Below are 15438 nucleotides of genomic sequence, written 5' to 3'. Positions count from 1 at the left end.
TGAGCATCCTCTCTCAGCCTTGAATAAGGCGGAGTGTTTGGTCTTGCAAGAAGAAAGAAGCATCTAAGCTGCCAGAACCGCACGCCTGCTCCTGAGTGTCTTTATTGACAAAGCAGCTTTTATATCCACCGGCTGCGATTCACCTCGGGAAAGTATCGCCACAGCTGCCTCCGTGACCCAGGTCTCATGTCACAGGAGCCTGCAAGGTGCTCCTTCTGTCACCCCTCACTCCCGCAAGCTGAAGAAGCACCCATCAGAGAAGACTCACAGCCCAGCTCTGACACTAGGTCCCAGAAGCAGGAGGGTGCTGACAAGGATGGACACCAGGCCCCAGAAGGGTGCTGACAAGGATGGACACGTACCTCTTGAAGCAGTGAGCGGCCGTCAGGACCCAGCAGCTGCTGAGAAGCGTTGCCCCGCACAGGAGCCTGCCACCTCCATGGGGTGACTTCAGTCGGAGGGAAACCTGCCAGGGCCAGCCACCCCTGAAACAGAGGGAGCCACAGGCCCATAAAAGACAAAAGATCCAAAGAAAAGCCTCAAAGTGATGGCTCTGATGGCCTGTGGTGTGAGGAAGCGGATTCCAAAGAGACTCGGGAGGCCAGCTGCCTCCAACCTGGAGAAGGTTTCCCAAGTAGCAGCAGCCTGGGGAGGCGCCAAAGGCAGGCAGTAGATGCCAGCCAGCTGCCCAGCATTCTGGGACACAGGGGGTGTGAGCACAGCCCTCTCCCCACCCCCCTAACCCCAGAGGCTGAAGACCTACTTAGTCAACACAGTGCTGGCCTGCACTCAGCCACCAAAGATTTACAATGAAACCAGCCAAATCAGATACGTTATTCTAAATCAAATGCATTCCACGTTTTCCCCAGGTCTCTGTTACAGTGTTTTGTTTCTATCATGCCACTTTTCAGCAACATATCTATGACATAAATCATAGGATCATGATGTAAGAACATGGTCTATATCAATCAAACGTAGGTAAAGGACAGGGCAGTTAACAATATAAGAGTACTTAGTTTAGAAAATAAAATGCATAGAACAATTCCCATGTAACAGCAGAAGAGCACAAGTTGGCACTCTATAATGTGGAGAATCTCCTTTGAAGAACCTTTTACCTTAAAGAATTTTTTCCACCAATGATGCGCTTCTGCCGATGGTGCAACAATCTCAGACCACAAACAGCCGAGAGGGGCTCTGCAGCAGAAACAGGCCATTGATTCAATCATGTTGCCGAGCGGGGGAGACATGCAAGCCAGTAGGTATTCTGGTTTAGATGAGGGGACCCCAAAGCTCCTGTGAGATAGTTCAGGAAGGCTTGGGGGTGAAACACCAGAGTCTGAGAGTCTGAGCCCAATCAGTGCATAATCCCCTGACAGGTGTTACCAGGTGCGGGCTGTAGGCAGGTGGGTGTGTCTGGAGGAGCTGGTCACTGGGGCTTGCCATTGGGGGTAGAGTTTGACCCTGGTGAGCAGAGCTCTCTCCTTCTCTGTTTCCTGATTCCCATGCCCTGTCCTGCCCTCCTTCTCCACACCCCGCTACCATGAGGGTCCAGAATATGGGTCCGTCCCTCTATGGACTTAGACCTCTCCAACTCTGAGCCAAAGAACTTTTCCTTGTCAGGTCTTTTGGTTGCAGCAGTAGAAAAGCTAACAAATTAGATCATTAATTAGATATCACACTGCTAAAGGGGTAAAAAAAAAAAAGCTACGTGACATATTCCCCTACTACTTTCTTCTCTACTGTAACATTCTTTTTCTCTGCAAATTATAGGAAACTTTTTATGATAATAAAAGGCAAGTTTTCTCACTTAAATAAACGACAGTAATGTGCAAGCAGACAAGTTTGATGGGTCTCTGGCATTCATCTGTGCGGACTCTCTGGGTCCCAGGAGGTAACTCACCTGTACTACTGCTGCCCGAGGTCTTTGTGCCAGAGTAATCACAAATGACCCCTGCGTCTTCGCCATGTCGACAGTTGTGTCTCCCGAAGTCTCGCTTGACACAGTCGGCCAAGGACCTCTCTGTGCCCGTGCACCTCACGTTGTCCATGTGGATGGGCCCCTTCCCTTCTCCAAAGTAAGCCAGGGTTCTTGCTCTGGCAGGACCCCTGGAAGGTGTGGAGATCACAGCAGAAGAGATCACAACATGCATCTGCACTAGGAAGCACTTACTGCAGGACTCCAGAGGTCCTCAAGGAGGGCGACTTCCGCCTCCCCCCCACGCACCCAGAGCTGTGCACAGGACCAGCACCTCCAAGCCACCAAGTCAGTTCAGGAGATCACACTGACCGGCAGGTCAAAAACGATATCATGAACACCAAGTAGGAGAAAAAGCACCCTAAACAGTTCCTCCTTTCTAAGAGTATAATATTCTCTTTAAATTGGTAAAGTATTGCCAAGAGAATCACAAGATAAATGATTAGCAGAAACCCAAGGACAAAGTTTTCGCCTCTTTTAGAAGTAAAAAGTCCAGTTCTTCTCTTCTTAACAGAGAACAGAAAATGGAAATCAGAAGTAGAAGGAAAACTTAACTTTTGTCGTATTTCATATTTTGTTTTAATGGCACATGACTTTTTAAAAACATACAGATCCAAAAAACTTTCTAATAAACTAAAATATTTTAAACTAAGACTATATTTGAAACTCAATTTCTAATAAATTAATAAACATAACTATAAAAGTTGAAAGTTTTTTTTAAGTTTGAATTACAGGAAAACTATTCATAAAATCTCAACTTAGGAAAAAATTATTAAAACAATACAGAGAGAGGATAAGCTATATATAAAAATATTGATAAATTCAAAATAAATAAAGGATCCCACTTTACTAAAAGCCACCCTAAGCAAAATGAAAGATTAATTTAAAGTTGTACCTATGATACACAGTTACTAATGCATTTGTTGGTGAATATATTTTCTGAGAGAGGAAACTAGCACACGTCTACACTGCTGTAACAGAACTCCCAGACCTCCTTTAAAAAATAAGAAAATCGATCACCCAAGAGAACAACAGCAAGAATAACTCCACAGGGCATGCCGCTCACTGATGGAAACCGAGGGAAGAGGAGGGGGCTGAACAGCACTGTCCTGCCTCTGGGCAGAGTTCCAGCCCTGACTGTATCAAAGAAACGCAGGAGTATTCACAGCCGTCCGGATCTCCAAGAGCAGACTAGAAAGAGTTCTGCAGGTTTGACTATCCTCCTCCACCTCCAGTGCCGGCTGGTGCCCTGGCGTCCAGTGGGCTCCAGTGGGTTTCTAAGGGGTGACTGGGCCTTGCCGCTCTGCCCCTGTGGACGGAGGAACCCACTCATGGGTGAACTGCTCTAAAAGCCAGCTTCGCGCTCTCTTTACCACTCTTTCCACAGGACACCCGGCACCACCACAGGACTCCATAGTTCCCACCAGCAAGAAGGCCCCCACCAGGCAAGGCCCTTCTACTTTCTAGCCTCTAGATCTGTGAGCTGAACGAACTTTTCTTCTTTATAAGTTATTCGGTGACATCAACAGAAAACAGTATCAATATAATAAAAAACAAGCTGGGTATCAATACAATGTAATTGTTTTTTAGGGGGGCAGGTACCAGGGATTCAACTCAGGGGCACTCAACCACTGCCCCAGCCACACCCCCAGCCCTATTTTGTATTTTATTTAGAGACAGGGTCTCACTGAGTTACTTAGCACCTCACTTTTGTTGAGGCTGGCTTTGAACTCACAAACCTCCTGCCTTAGCCTCCCGAGCCACTGGGATTACAGGCATGTGCCACAGAGTCTGGCTGATAAATATTATAGAACAAAATAAGTATGAGTTACTTCAGCTACTTGCATCAAGAGAAATGAACTTCAAAAGCAATACTGAAAAGAAATCACAAGTAACCAAAGAACCTAAGAGAGAATACTTACTTTCCAAGAGTAGATTTCTAAAAATAGACAAAACTGTCATTTAAGGATGTAACTTGTCCTAAAGTTATGAAAAACTCAAGGCGGCTTTTACTTTGGCATGGTGAAGTGAGGAGGGTGGGACTGGCACAGGTGGAGCTGAAAGGCACAGTAATACTGCTTCCTAGGCCACCAGTAGGGCAGGGTTGCCCAATTTCATGGAGAAAAGAACCTTATACAATGTCTGTAGGACAAAGAGTGTTTTCTGTTTATATATTTTTGAATGGATAGAAAAGAGAACCAAATCACTATATTTATATTCCACTGGATACCAAAGAATGATGTTACTGTTTTTATTTGAAGGGTCACATACACATATGTCAGAAATCAAATCCTTTGCAGGTTTTTACAAGTAAGATACAAATTGGACATTTAGTATTAGAGTGCTACTAAAATGTTGAGGGCATGCCATTTTAAAAATTCTTTTAAAGAATACCACCCCAGGGCTCAGGCTGTTTGTAGCTCAGTGGCAAAGCGCTTGCCTAGCTTGGGTGAGGCACTGGATTCGATCCTCAACACCACATATAAATAAAAAACAAATAAAATAATGCATTCTGTCCATCTACAACTACAAAAAACACACACACACACACACACACAAACAAACAAAGAAAAGAATACCACCCCAACAAATAAGTTGTTTGAGAACATTGAACTGAAGTGTTCATACACAGCTCAAGAGGAATGGAACTTCCTCGCAGCTGCTTGGTCTGTCCCAAGGCATCCGCCTGATCTCAGCACTCTGTGGCTGCTCCTTGGACCTCACCACCCTTCCCTTCTCTGTTTGTTCCAGCACCACCTGCACATCCCCACTTGGGCATCCTGGCTCAGCCCCTCGCTGCAGGTTTTCCCACCAGGGAAATGCCTTATGGTGCCATTTTGATTCAGTTTCCAAGAACTGATCTTCAAGCCAACACAGCTGACTGGGGATGGCTGGGCATAAATTTTGTGACGGCTTAGAGCTTCTCTGGGTTGCTGTATAAATAAAGGCATGTTAAGGAAGTTTCATGATGCAAAAAAAGGTGGGAAAAATATTCCCTGCTCTAGTCTCCTATGTTTTTATAGTTCACACATTCATAGACACACACAAACACACACACACAGGCACACAGACACAGATTCCAAATTTCTCTCAGTTGGAAGTTATAAACACATTCAAGTATATTTAGATTGATTAAAAAATAATTTTTATTTAAATGCTACTTGATATCAAATTACAGATTGTGCAGACATTGGCTAAAAGATGGGTAATCCACTTTGTTTTGTAACATTAAATTACTGAATTACTTATGAAGAGGTTGTTTTCCCTAGTCAAAAAAAAAGTACAAAGTGAAATAATGCTTTTCTTGGTAATTTTTACAGAAATATTATTAAGGATTACTAAAATATTGGCCACTTAATCTTAATCTTTATATTTCAACCTAAACTCACATTTTGTAAACTGCTTGATTGAGATGCAGTTGATATGCAGAACTTTGATGAGTCTGGACACCTGTGATGCCAGGTCCAGGGCCCAAGCACTGAACTCACCCACCACCCACAAACACCCCCATGTGCTTTGGTTTGGTAAGAACACAGAAGTATCTTCCTCACCTGTTTTAAAGTATACGATCCTGTACTGTCAACTAGGGGAACCGTGTTCTACAGCAGATCCAGAACTTGCGCATCCTGCATCACAGAAACTCTCTACCCACTGAGAAACATTCCCCTCCCTCCCCTAGTCCGGGAGACCATCATTCTGTTTTCTGCTTCTGTTTTAGAGTCCTCACACAAACAAAACTGCACAATTTGCCCTGAAAATACTGGTTGATACCTTGTGGTACAATGTCCCCCTGACCCATCCATGGTGTCATACATGCATGTCAGGATCTCCTTCTCTTTTGAGGTTGAATAGCATCCCTCTGTGTGTGTGTGTGTGTGTGTGTGTGTGTGTGTGCACACACGTGTACCATGCTTTCTTTACCCCTTCATCCACCTGTGGATGTCTAGGTAGTCCCTGCATCTTGGCTACTGTGAACACTGCTGTAATGAACATGGGATGCAAACACTCCTCCGAGACCCAAGGTGGGACTGCTAGACCATGTGGTAGTTCTGTTCTTTTCTCTTTTGGGTACTAGGGACTGAACCCAGGGGTGCTCTACTACTGAGCCACATCCCCAGCCCTCTTTATTTAGTGTGAGACAGGGTCTCGCTGAATTGCCAGGCTGGCCTCTAACTCTTGATCCTCCTGTCTCAGCCTCCAAGTCTCTGGGATTGCAGGTGTGTACTACCACACCCCACTCAAACAGCAATACTACTAATGGCTAATCTGCAATAAGGGACTAAACTGGGAATGCAATGCAGGAAGATGATCTTTTTTCAATGGAGTAAGGAGCAATAGAAACATAGTAAGCAAAGAAAGTTTATAGTAAATCATTGTAAAAACATGACTAATTGCAGATTGGGCTATAGCTCAGTAGCAGAATACTTGCCTTCCACGTGTGAAGCACTGGGTTCGATCCTCAGCACCACATAAAAATAAATAAAGATATTGTGTCTTTCTACAACTAAAAAAAAAAAAAAAACATGACTCATTGGCCCAATTCACCTATGCCACTGATAGACTCTTCTTACCTTTACCTACTATCCCATATTTTGAAATTAAAAATCTGTATCACAAATAATGGGCCCATTGACCAGAAGACACCTAGAACTGCACCTGGATCTAAGCCTGGGCAATGAGTGGACGAGCAGTGTTCAAGCAGCATCTAACAACACAGCACACAAAATACAACCACCAACTCTGGATCAGACACGCAGCATCTAACAACACAGCACACAAAATACAACCACCAACTCTGGATCAGACACGCAGCATCTAACAACACAGCACACAAAATACAACCACCAACTCTGGATCAGACACGCAGCATCTAACAACACAGCACACAAAATACAACCACCAACTCTGGATCAGACACGCAGCATCTAACAACACAGCACACAAAATACAACCACCAACTCTGGATCAGACACGCAGCATCTAACAACACAGCACACAAAATACAACCACCAACTCTGGATCAGACACGCAGCATCTAACAACACAATATAAAACACCAAGTCTGGGTTAAAAGTCTGTAAAAATATAATACTTTTTAAAGTAAAATATATGCCTCCTAGAAGTGACGGGTTGAACTGGCCGGCATTGAAGACACACGCAGATAAGACTTAAGGACGCCAGTCGTCCAGCAGCCAGGCAGCTCACATTCACCAGCTCACGTTGCACAGCCTCTACGAGGTGGCTGCCCACATCCTCACAACTGCTTAGGTGCGGTCCATGTCTGATGGATGAGAGTTGTGCCAGGAAGAGCCCGAGCCACACCGTGGTGAGGGCCGCCTATGGTGGAGGCCTCGGCTCTGGTGTCCCTGCGTCTGTGAACAGGGCCGTCCCTGCTCTGCCCTTTCTTCCTCACTGTGACTCCCGCCCAGAGAGGCTGGTCTAGCATACACATTCTCCATGAGGCCCGTCAGGTCTTCCTGCAATAAGGGAGACCACATGGTAGTGCAGCATGGCCCTTGAGCTGTTTTCAAGAGTGAATCATTGACAAGAAAGCACAGAAATGCAAAATGTGAAATAATAAAATAAAGGCACAAAAGAGGTGGCAAAGCAAGACAACCACGTGGAGCATGGCTCAACAGGGAGGCAGGACCAGCCTCAGCCCTGAAGAACTCAGGACTGGCCCTCCAGAACTCCTGGAACAGAAGAACCAGGACAAGGGTCTCTCAACGTGGCAGCGTGGACCCGATAATCACAAGGGAAAGGTTGACATGGGTGCCTGAGTGGCCAGCATAAGCCGCAGTAGTTATTTGACTTGTTACTAGCTCAAAAGCCGCATTTCCTATGTGATGTGATGTAGCTTCTTGAGAGAAGACAGAAAAATTTAACTAGATTCTACTTCCTACTCCTTTGTAATTCTGGGGCCATTCAGCACGTTGCCGTGTCTTGGCTGAATGGCGGTTACGGGTCCCAGGTGAGGTGTGACTTGTTGGAGGAGCTAGAAGACCCCCCCACTGTTCCCAAGTGGCCCCCCCACCACCACCACCAGGCTCTGCTTACTTATGGCCCAACTGTCGGCAGACCACAGCCGCATCCTCGTCAGTCCAGCCATCGTCACAGACTGTCCCCCACTGGCCATGGACGTAGACCTCCACTCGTCCTTCCTTCTCATTTTCTCCATCCACCAGTCTGACAGGAAAACCTAAGTCACAATTCAAAGGTATCAGAAAAGGTTTCACAATTCAAAGGTATCAGAACAAGCCAACTTGAGTAGAAGCACGAAAGGCTACAAAATACAACTGTTTCAATCAGCCTGGAATCAGGGGCAATTTTTTTTTTTTTTGAGAGAAAAAGATTGAGCAATAAAAGCCAGCATGTGTGCCCTTTGGTCACCTTTTCAAGCTCTACTAAACTGTGTCCCCAGCACTGGGAACAGGCTGACACTGAGGACATGCACTAGCTATTTGTTGAATAATCAAATGAATAGACAAATAAATGGATGGATAGCACAATAAAATCATGAATTATTTTATTACAACTTTGGAATAGTAAATAACATTAATGCAGAGTTGTTTTTATTTTGTGTCTTTTTACAAACATGGGTAACCTGAACAGGTCTAAAGCCAGAGGAGGGAAAGACAAGTGGCTGACAGGTAATTTCTACCTAATGCTCTTTGCTTACTATTGATTCCAAGGGGAGGACCTAAGTCAGAAAAGTTACTGAGATTCCAAAGTTGAGAAATTTATCTCTAGCAAATTGAGGCTTAAATCAGGCAAATGAAATGGTCTGTGAAGCATCCTCTTTCTACCCACACTAGTAATGTGGTGTAACTTAACACCCTAAGACTTGCACACCTTCACACAGAATAGCAGCCATTAGGGGACTGAATCCAGTACAACTGCTGTCCTTACAAACAGAAGTCTGGACACAAAGTCACACACGGAAGGAGGGCAGCAGGAGGAGACAGAAAGACTGCCACCAAGAAGCCCAGGAGAAGAGCCCAGCACCTGCTCCCTTTGTGCTCGTTCTCCAGGGACCAGCCTGCCCAGACCTTGACCTTGAACTCCTGGCCTCCAGCACCGAGGCAGTAAAGACCCCTGCTTTAGCCACACAATGTGGGGTACTTTGTCACAGCAACGGAAGCAAACTCACACACACACACACACACACACACACACACACACACACACACATCTGATTACCTAGGAAGACCATCCTAGTTTAGAATCTAATGGTAAGGATTCCACAATGAAGCAAGCAAAATTATCAGGAGAACTAAAGAGGACAGAGCAGACAGCCAGTAAACAAGATTCCGTCTAATACATTTAAGTGACCCATGGAACTACTAAGTCTACCTATGTGAGCTGAAAGAACACGCTGTCCGCAAGATGGACAATGCTCCTCAGATCTGGTTCCACTTCTCCATCCTCTGGCCTAGAGCTGCTGGCTCCCTGGTTCCCATCCTGGATGGATTCCACTCCCAGATAGGGCAGGCCCAGCATGGGACTGCAGAGCAGAACCACAGCAGCAGTGCTGGCCAAGTGCCCATCTGTGCACTCCTCACTAGTAGCTGAAGAGACTCGGAGTTCAGCGAGTCCTGAGATGCTGGGTGCAGTCGCCGCACCTGATGCACTGCCTCAGGAGGCTGAGGCACAGACCACAAGCTGCAGCCCAGCCTGTGTCAAGATAAAACACAAAGGCTGAGGGTGCAGCAGTGGGTCCAGCCTCAGTTCCAAACACAGAAAAACAGAACACTGAAAAAATGACAGCTCATTAACGTGTTGGATACTTTGGGGTTCTTTGCAAGAGAATTCAGGTACAAAAGTGATCCTGAAAGACCAGATTCAAACCGATAAAATTTTTAATGTTTTCAACATTCACAGTTTTGGATCCTTCGTTCAACATTAAGACAACATGCACACATGGAACTAGATCTCATGTTCCATCCCAGCACTTTCAGGGAATGTTTTTATAGATGCTAAACATAAAAATAATAAAGTATTTTAAAAGTCCAAATGGCATATTTTGTAAAAATAATGCATATGACATTTCTGAACCTGATTTTAGTCATTTTACAACATCACTGGACTTTCAAATCTTGAAGGGAAATTGGAATGCAAAAGTAATTCTACAAATATACTCAAAGTTCTTTTTGTTAGAACAGTTATAATAATATGTAACATGCTTTATTTCTAAAATCTTAAGTATAAACCATTTGGGAAGATTGACAATCCCAAAGGTACACAATATCTTAATTACATATTTCAAACTGATTTCCAAGTAGTTTACTTTAATTCTTCCTATAACATTGATACATTGTTTATAGAAAATAATAACGTGTCCTAAAAAAAAGTAAAATCTATCACAGATACAAGTTAAAAGTCTAAGTTTTATACTGTAAGACTTCAGAGACAACTTCGTTGTTAAGGAAATTTCACCAGGACTTAATTCTCTGAACTCCACAGTTAACCTCATGTGAAGATGAACAACACATCCTACTGAAGTTTCCCCAACTGGCCTAGGAATGATGCTTTCGGGCATCCTGTCCACCACAGAGAGTGTCCATAAAGCGGTAACTAATTCAGGAAGAGTTTTGTGCACACTGAATGAACATCACGGTTCAGTGCTCGTTAACTACCATGGTGCCCAAGAGGCGAAACATCTCCCTGCTTCTAAACGCTGTTCATATCATCATCCCCAAATCTCCTCTGTAAGCTTCTCCTTCAACACAATATGTTTTAGTAAGCGGGAAGGTTAGGCTCCATCTTTCTATCCCCAAAGACATTTGGCTCACTGAATGTCTCATTGTCTGGGGAGCCAGACAATGTTCCTCAAACAGATGGCTTTAGTTAATAGACCAACCACTGAGATTAGGATCGCGGAGAGTCACAAGAACAATCATACAGTTGATCCACAATTACCACCCTCAGCTTTAAAAACATTTAGACACGTCTAGAATTCTAGAATGAAAATGATTTCCCGGAGACCTGAAGACATTAGTTGCTCTAACTAAACAATGGGCAACACGGGCCTTCCAAGAACTAGGATCTTCTAGATGTCTCCAGCACTGATGGACAAGACTGAATGGATCACTCCATGACCCAAATCTGCTCCCTGAGGCCAGAAGATTCCCTACAGGCAAACAGGTTCTGTCTTCACCAACTAAATGCAATCCTGCATCACATCATCCTGAGGCATGGAAAACCCTCCGTAGGAAGAGGTGGGGGAAGAGAGAACTACTAAGAAGAGACTGAAATGGGCCTGTGAGGGACGGAGGACGGAAACCTCCCGAAAGTGCAGCACCAGGGCAGTGAGTCGGCGTCTCACCCTCTGAGCACAATCAGGGTTTGCCAAACACTTGGGCAGGCTTCAGATCTGCCACGTGGCTTCAACACGGTCCATGACACCATCACACAAGGCATTCCACCTCACAGCTTCAAAACAGGAAGAACCAGGGTCGATTCAATCCTGAGGTTGGAACGAGGCCCTACTCTGCCTCCTGTCAGACCTGCAGAGCTCCTCAGGAGTGGCTCACTGCCAATGTTCCCACCAGATCTTTACCATAGCTACTTCCGGACCATTAGAGAAGCTAGCTACCTCTTATCCAAATGCAAGTCTGAACAAATCTGTAACCGGGGAGCCAGAAAGGCTCCTGTGGTTTCTAGAACCACCTGTGCCTCTTAGGATGATGGAGGTAGGACCTTCAAGGAATCTGCTGGGAAACCCACTGGGGAACTCAAAGGGCAACAGCTGGCTGGTGACCAAGGACTGACCAGGCCTCAGGACCAGAGAGGAAATCAGTCATGACACAGGGGAGAGAGTAATGATTCTTTTAAAGCAGCTCATCCAACTCAAGGAAATCAGAACAGGTGACTGAGGGACAGTGGGTGAACATGCAGCTTCTTCCACCTTCGAGGAACATGTGATTATTAAATGAGAAACATACACTTGTAAGTAACAGAAAACAAGTTTATGGGTAGAAATTTCATAACATTAGTGCAGAGACTCAGGAGATTTTGGGGAGAGAATGGACTTTAAAAACCAGCTTCGAGGGGCTGGGGATGTGGCTCAAGCGGTAGCGTGCTCACCTGGCATGCGTGTGGCCCGGGTTCGATCCTCAGCACCACATACCAACAAAGATGTTGTGTCCGCTGAGAACTAAAAAATAAATATTAAAAAAATTCTCTCTCTCTCCCCCTTTCTCTCACTGTCTCTCATTCTCTTAAAAAAAAAAAAAAAAACAAAAAAAACCCAGCTTCGATAAGAAACACTTCACATTCTGGAGCAGGGGCTGGGGACGCAGTGGCCCTGTGACCTGCAGACTCAGTGCACTGCCAGCCCTCACCCAGGTGCAGGCCACGCCCCTTGCTGCCCAGGTGGCAGGTGATGCCCACGTCCTCCCTGTGACTGCATCGTGCCGGCCCCACGGGCCCCTGGAACACTGGAGGAAGCTGGCTTCCCTTCCCGAGCAGTGGACGTCGTCCAGCCAGATGGGCCCTGTGCTGGCTTCAAAATGGTGGGCAGGGGCTGGTCTGCCATACCTGTGGTGACAGAACAAACAGTGCACAGCGCTGTGCGCGCCTGTTTCCAGGAATCAGCACAGACACCTGACTGGGCACCTGCCTCCAGGGGACAGGCCTGCCTGGCTCCTCCCTGGAGCCTCACAGCTGTTTGCTTGATGACACATTTCAGTCACTTAAACAATCCTGAATGATCCAACGAGAGACTAAGGGACCGCTCCTTCTTGTGTTCTGTTACAATTCAACCCACCGACCAGAGTGCAGACAGGAGCTGAGCCTTCACTCCTGCCCACGAAGTGGCACAGAGGCAGAGGGGGGACCTGGTCTGCAGGAGCCACCTGGGCTCCCGTGGTCTACCGGCTCTCCAGGCCTCCCTGGCATCTTCTCCAAGACCAGAAGTGGCCAGTGTCATCTGTTCCACCCAGTGCCCCTCCCAGGGCAGACCTGGACTCAACCCTGGAGCACTGAGAGTTCTTGGCTTTTCATAAGGCTACATAAATCTAACTTTTAAAAGTTTTGTGAATCACGTGAATGCTGAATTGAGTTGACTCTACCTGTGACATCGTACGTCCCGCCCACATCCAGAGCGGGGGGTGGAAATAGGGTTCCCCTCGGTTGAATGGGAAATAAAACCGCGAAAAAAACACAGAACACAGAAAGTAGTTTCAAAATCAGGGGCAGGATGGACACCAGATCAGACGATCAGATGGAGGAAGTGAGCCTCTAGACACAAGGGGCCTGGGCCTGCTTTGTGAGTCTCAGGAAACATCACAGGGACTGTACAGAATGTTCTTCTCCAAAAAAGGTTCAGTTCCTAATGGGTTGCGCCCACCTCTGGAGCTACTGTGAGGAACCTGCCAAGCAGAGTGGAGGGAAAGGTACGGGCCTTGGGCAACCCATTGCTGTGGACAGTTTCCAGTGCCAGGTCTGTCCCTCCCTGGCTTCCACATGCATTTCACGGATGGCTTCCTGCAGCGTGATTTCAATGGATCACTTGTGGTGAAACATCTGGAAACTGTCACTGTTTCCCTGGGCTTTGCTGCAGCTCTCGTCACCCCCTCCTTCTTCTTCTGTTAAGTGCAGCACCTGCCAACACCTCTGCCATGTCACCAGAACCCTGCACGCTGCAGAGAACAGCTTTACAACAGTCAGTCTCCGCACTCTGCGTGGAAAGAAAAGACTGAATGGGCTCAAGAAACAAAAATGAAGTGTGCAGGAGAAGTCCAGCCTCACTGACGGCTTTCACGAACGAGGAACACATGTGCAAACGAGTGGCGAATGAGGGATTCTCCAATCTCCCCCGCCTGTGAAGACGGTGCCACTGTCAAGTCCACAGACGCTAATGACATGTCATGATTCTCACCGATAAATGTTAATGTTTATTGGGATGTTATGTCATATCCTTGACTTTATAATTTTAATAACTGTTCTGCCCAAGAAAATTAAAATTTGAGGCAATTATCTACACTTATATCTTTATCATGGCATTATTTACCACTAAACTGAAATGAGATTAAACATTGATCTTAACCTAAAAATCTAACCTGAATATTAAGTAAACTATGGTGTAAACATTTGATGGATATTATGTTATTATTAAAACTTGTGACTGTAGCAACATAAAAGTGAAAAATGCTGATACAAAAATAAGACATCTATTATAAGACTCAATATAAAGCTATACACCCAGATTATAATATGATAGCATAATAATGGAAAAATATGGATAGCTTTTTAATCTTGGTTCTTTTCTAAACTTTCTGTTTTATATTACTTTTATAAATCTTAACATCTATGTTAAAAAACGGCCTTGCCCAGCTTGAAGAGTTCAGGGAACATCTGCAATCAGCTCTGGCTTAAGGTGAGGTGAAAGAATGTCACCAATTTCTGCAGGCTCTGGAATATTACTCCAAGCACGACAGCAACATGGGGAGCAGAAAGAAGGGGCCCAAAGGCCTTGCTAGTGGTCATCACCCTGGAGGCACTGTGCGGTGACATGGAGATGTCTCCCAGAGCATGACACTCAGCCTGTCAGTGGGCGAGGTCACAGGGCAGTCCCAAGGTCACTTCATGACAAGAGGCTGTTTGTCTCTTAGTAATCATCACGCACTCTGCAGAGGGGATGATGTAACACACTGTTTCCCTGGGCTTTGCTGGAACTTTAGACCCCAGGAGGTCAAACAAAGGCAGTGCCCCATCAGAATACCAAGAGGCATTCAGAGACTTACTGCAGACACAAAGGACTGGCAGTCGCCCTGGCTTCAACCAGGGTTTTCAAGAAGAGGGGCAGGCAGGAAAGGCAAAGGGGACACTGGGCAGGAGGTTCTGGGCTGGGGTGCGGCTCCAGGGCAGAGTGCTCCCCAGCACGGGCAAGGCCTAGAAAGAGGAAGGAGGGACGGAAGCGAGTAGTGGAGGTCAGTGCTCCTGTGGAGTGGGCAGGCAGGCAGACGAGGGAGGACGCTACCCCAAGCCCTCCAAGGTGCCGTTACCATTTTGCGCCCCACCAGTGGACCTTACGCGAATCCCAGCTGCCGGCAGGCCACGCGGGTGTTGGGCTGGGTCCAGCCGTCATCACAGATGCTGCCCCACTGCCCCTGGTAGTGCACCTCCAGGCGGCCCTCATGGCTGCCCCGCCCACCTGCAAGTCTGATGGCCCCGTCTATGGTGAGAAGTGAGTCGACTCTCAGGAGAAGGCACCGGAAATACCCTGGTCAGCCCCAAGGCTCTGTGGAAGCTCCGTTAGCACCCGGGGTCACTGCCTGAACCTGTCCTGGGGTCTGCACTCTTATTCTCTAAGCACAAAAACACACTCTGATATAAGTCCAAAGGACCTCTCTTCCCTAGATTAAATCATGTTTGGGAAATTTCCTATAACTTACAGTCTAAGCAATTCTAGTCCTTTGCATTTTTAAAAATCAAGGAAATATAGTAACTTGGAAATAGTT

The 15438-nt window shown here is 46.2% G+C and overlaps 1 protein-coding gene across 1 annotated transcript in view; it reads right to left on the bottom strand.

Annotated features, from left to right (window-relative positions):
* The window catches only part of LOC144366483 (neurotrypsin-like), a 28509-nt gene that overhangs the window by 12839 nt on the left and 232 nt on the right, over positions 1–15438 (bottom strand). Inside the window, 7 exon segments of the mRNA XM_078020756.1 lie at positions 363–485; positions 1116–1194; positions 1901–2106; positions 8033–8174; positions 12319–12387; positions 12390–12514; positions 15011–15200. Of these exon segments, the coding sequence (XP_077876882.1) occupies positions 363–485; positions 1116–1194; positions 1901–2106; positions 8033–8174; positions 12319–12387; positions 12390–12514; positions 15011–15200 (934 nt within the window).

Source organism: Ictidomys tridecemlineatus, chromosome 9 (assembly GCF_052094955.1).
Source record: "Ictidomys tridecemlineatus isolate mIctTri1 chromosome 9, mIctTri1.hap1, whole genome shotgun sequence".
NCBI classification, from domain to species: Eukaryota; Metazoa; Chordata; class Mammalia; order Rodentia; family Sciuridae; genus Ictidomys; species Ictidomys tridecemlineatus.
The sequence above is the reverse complement of the archived record's forward strand: the minus strand, read 5'-3'. Positions and strand labels throughout refer to the sequence as shown.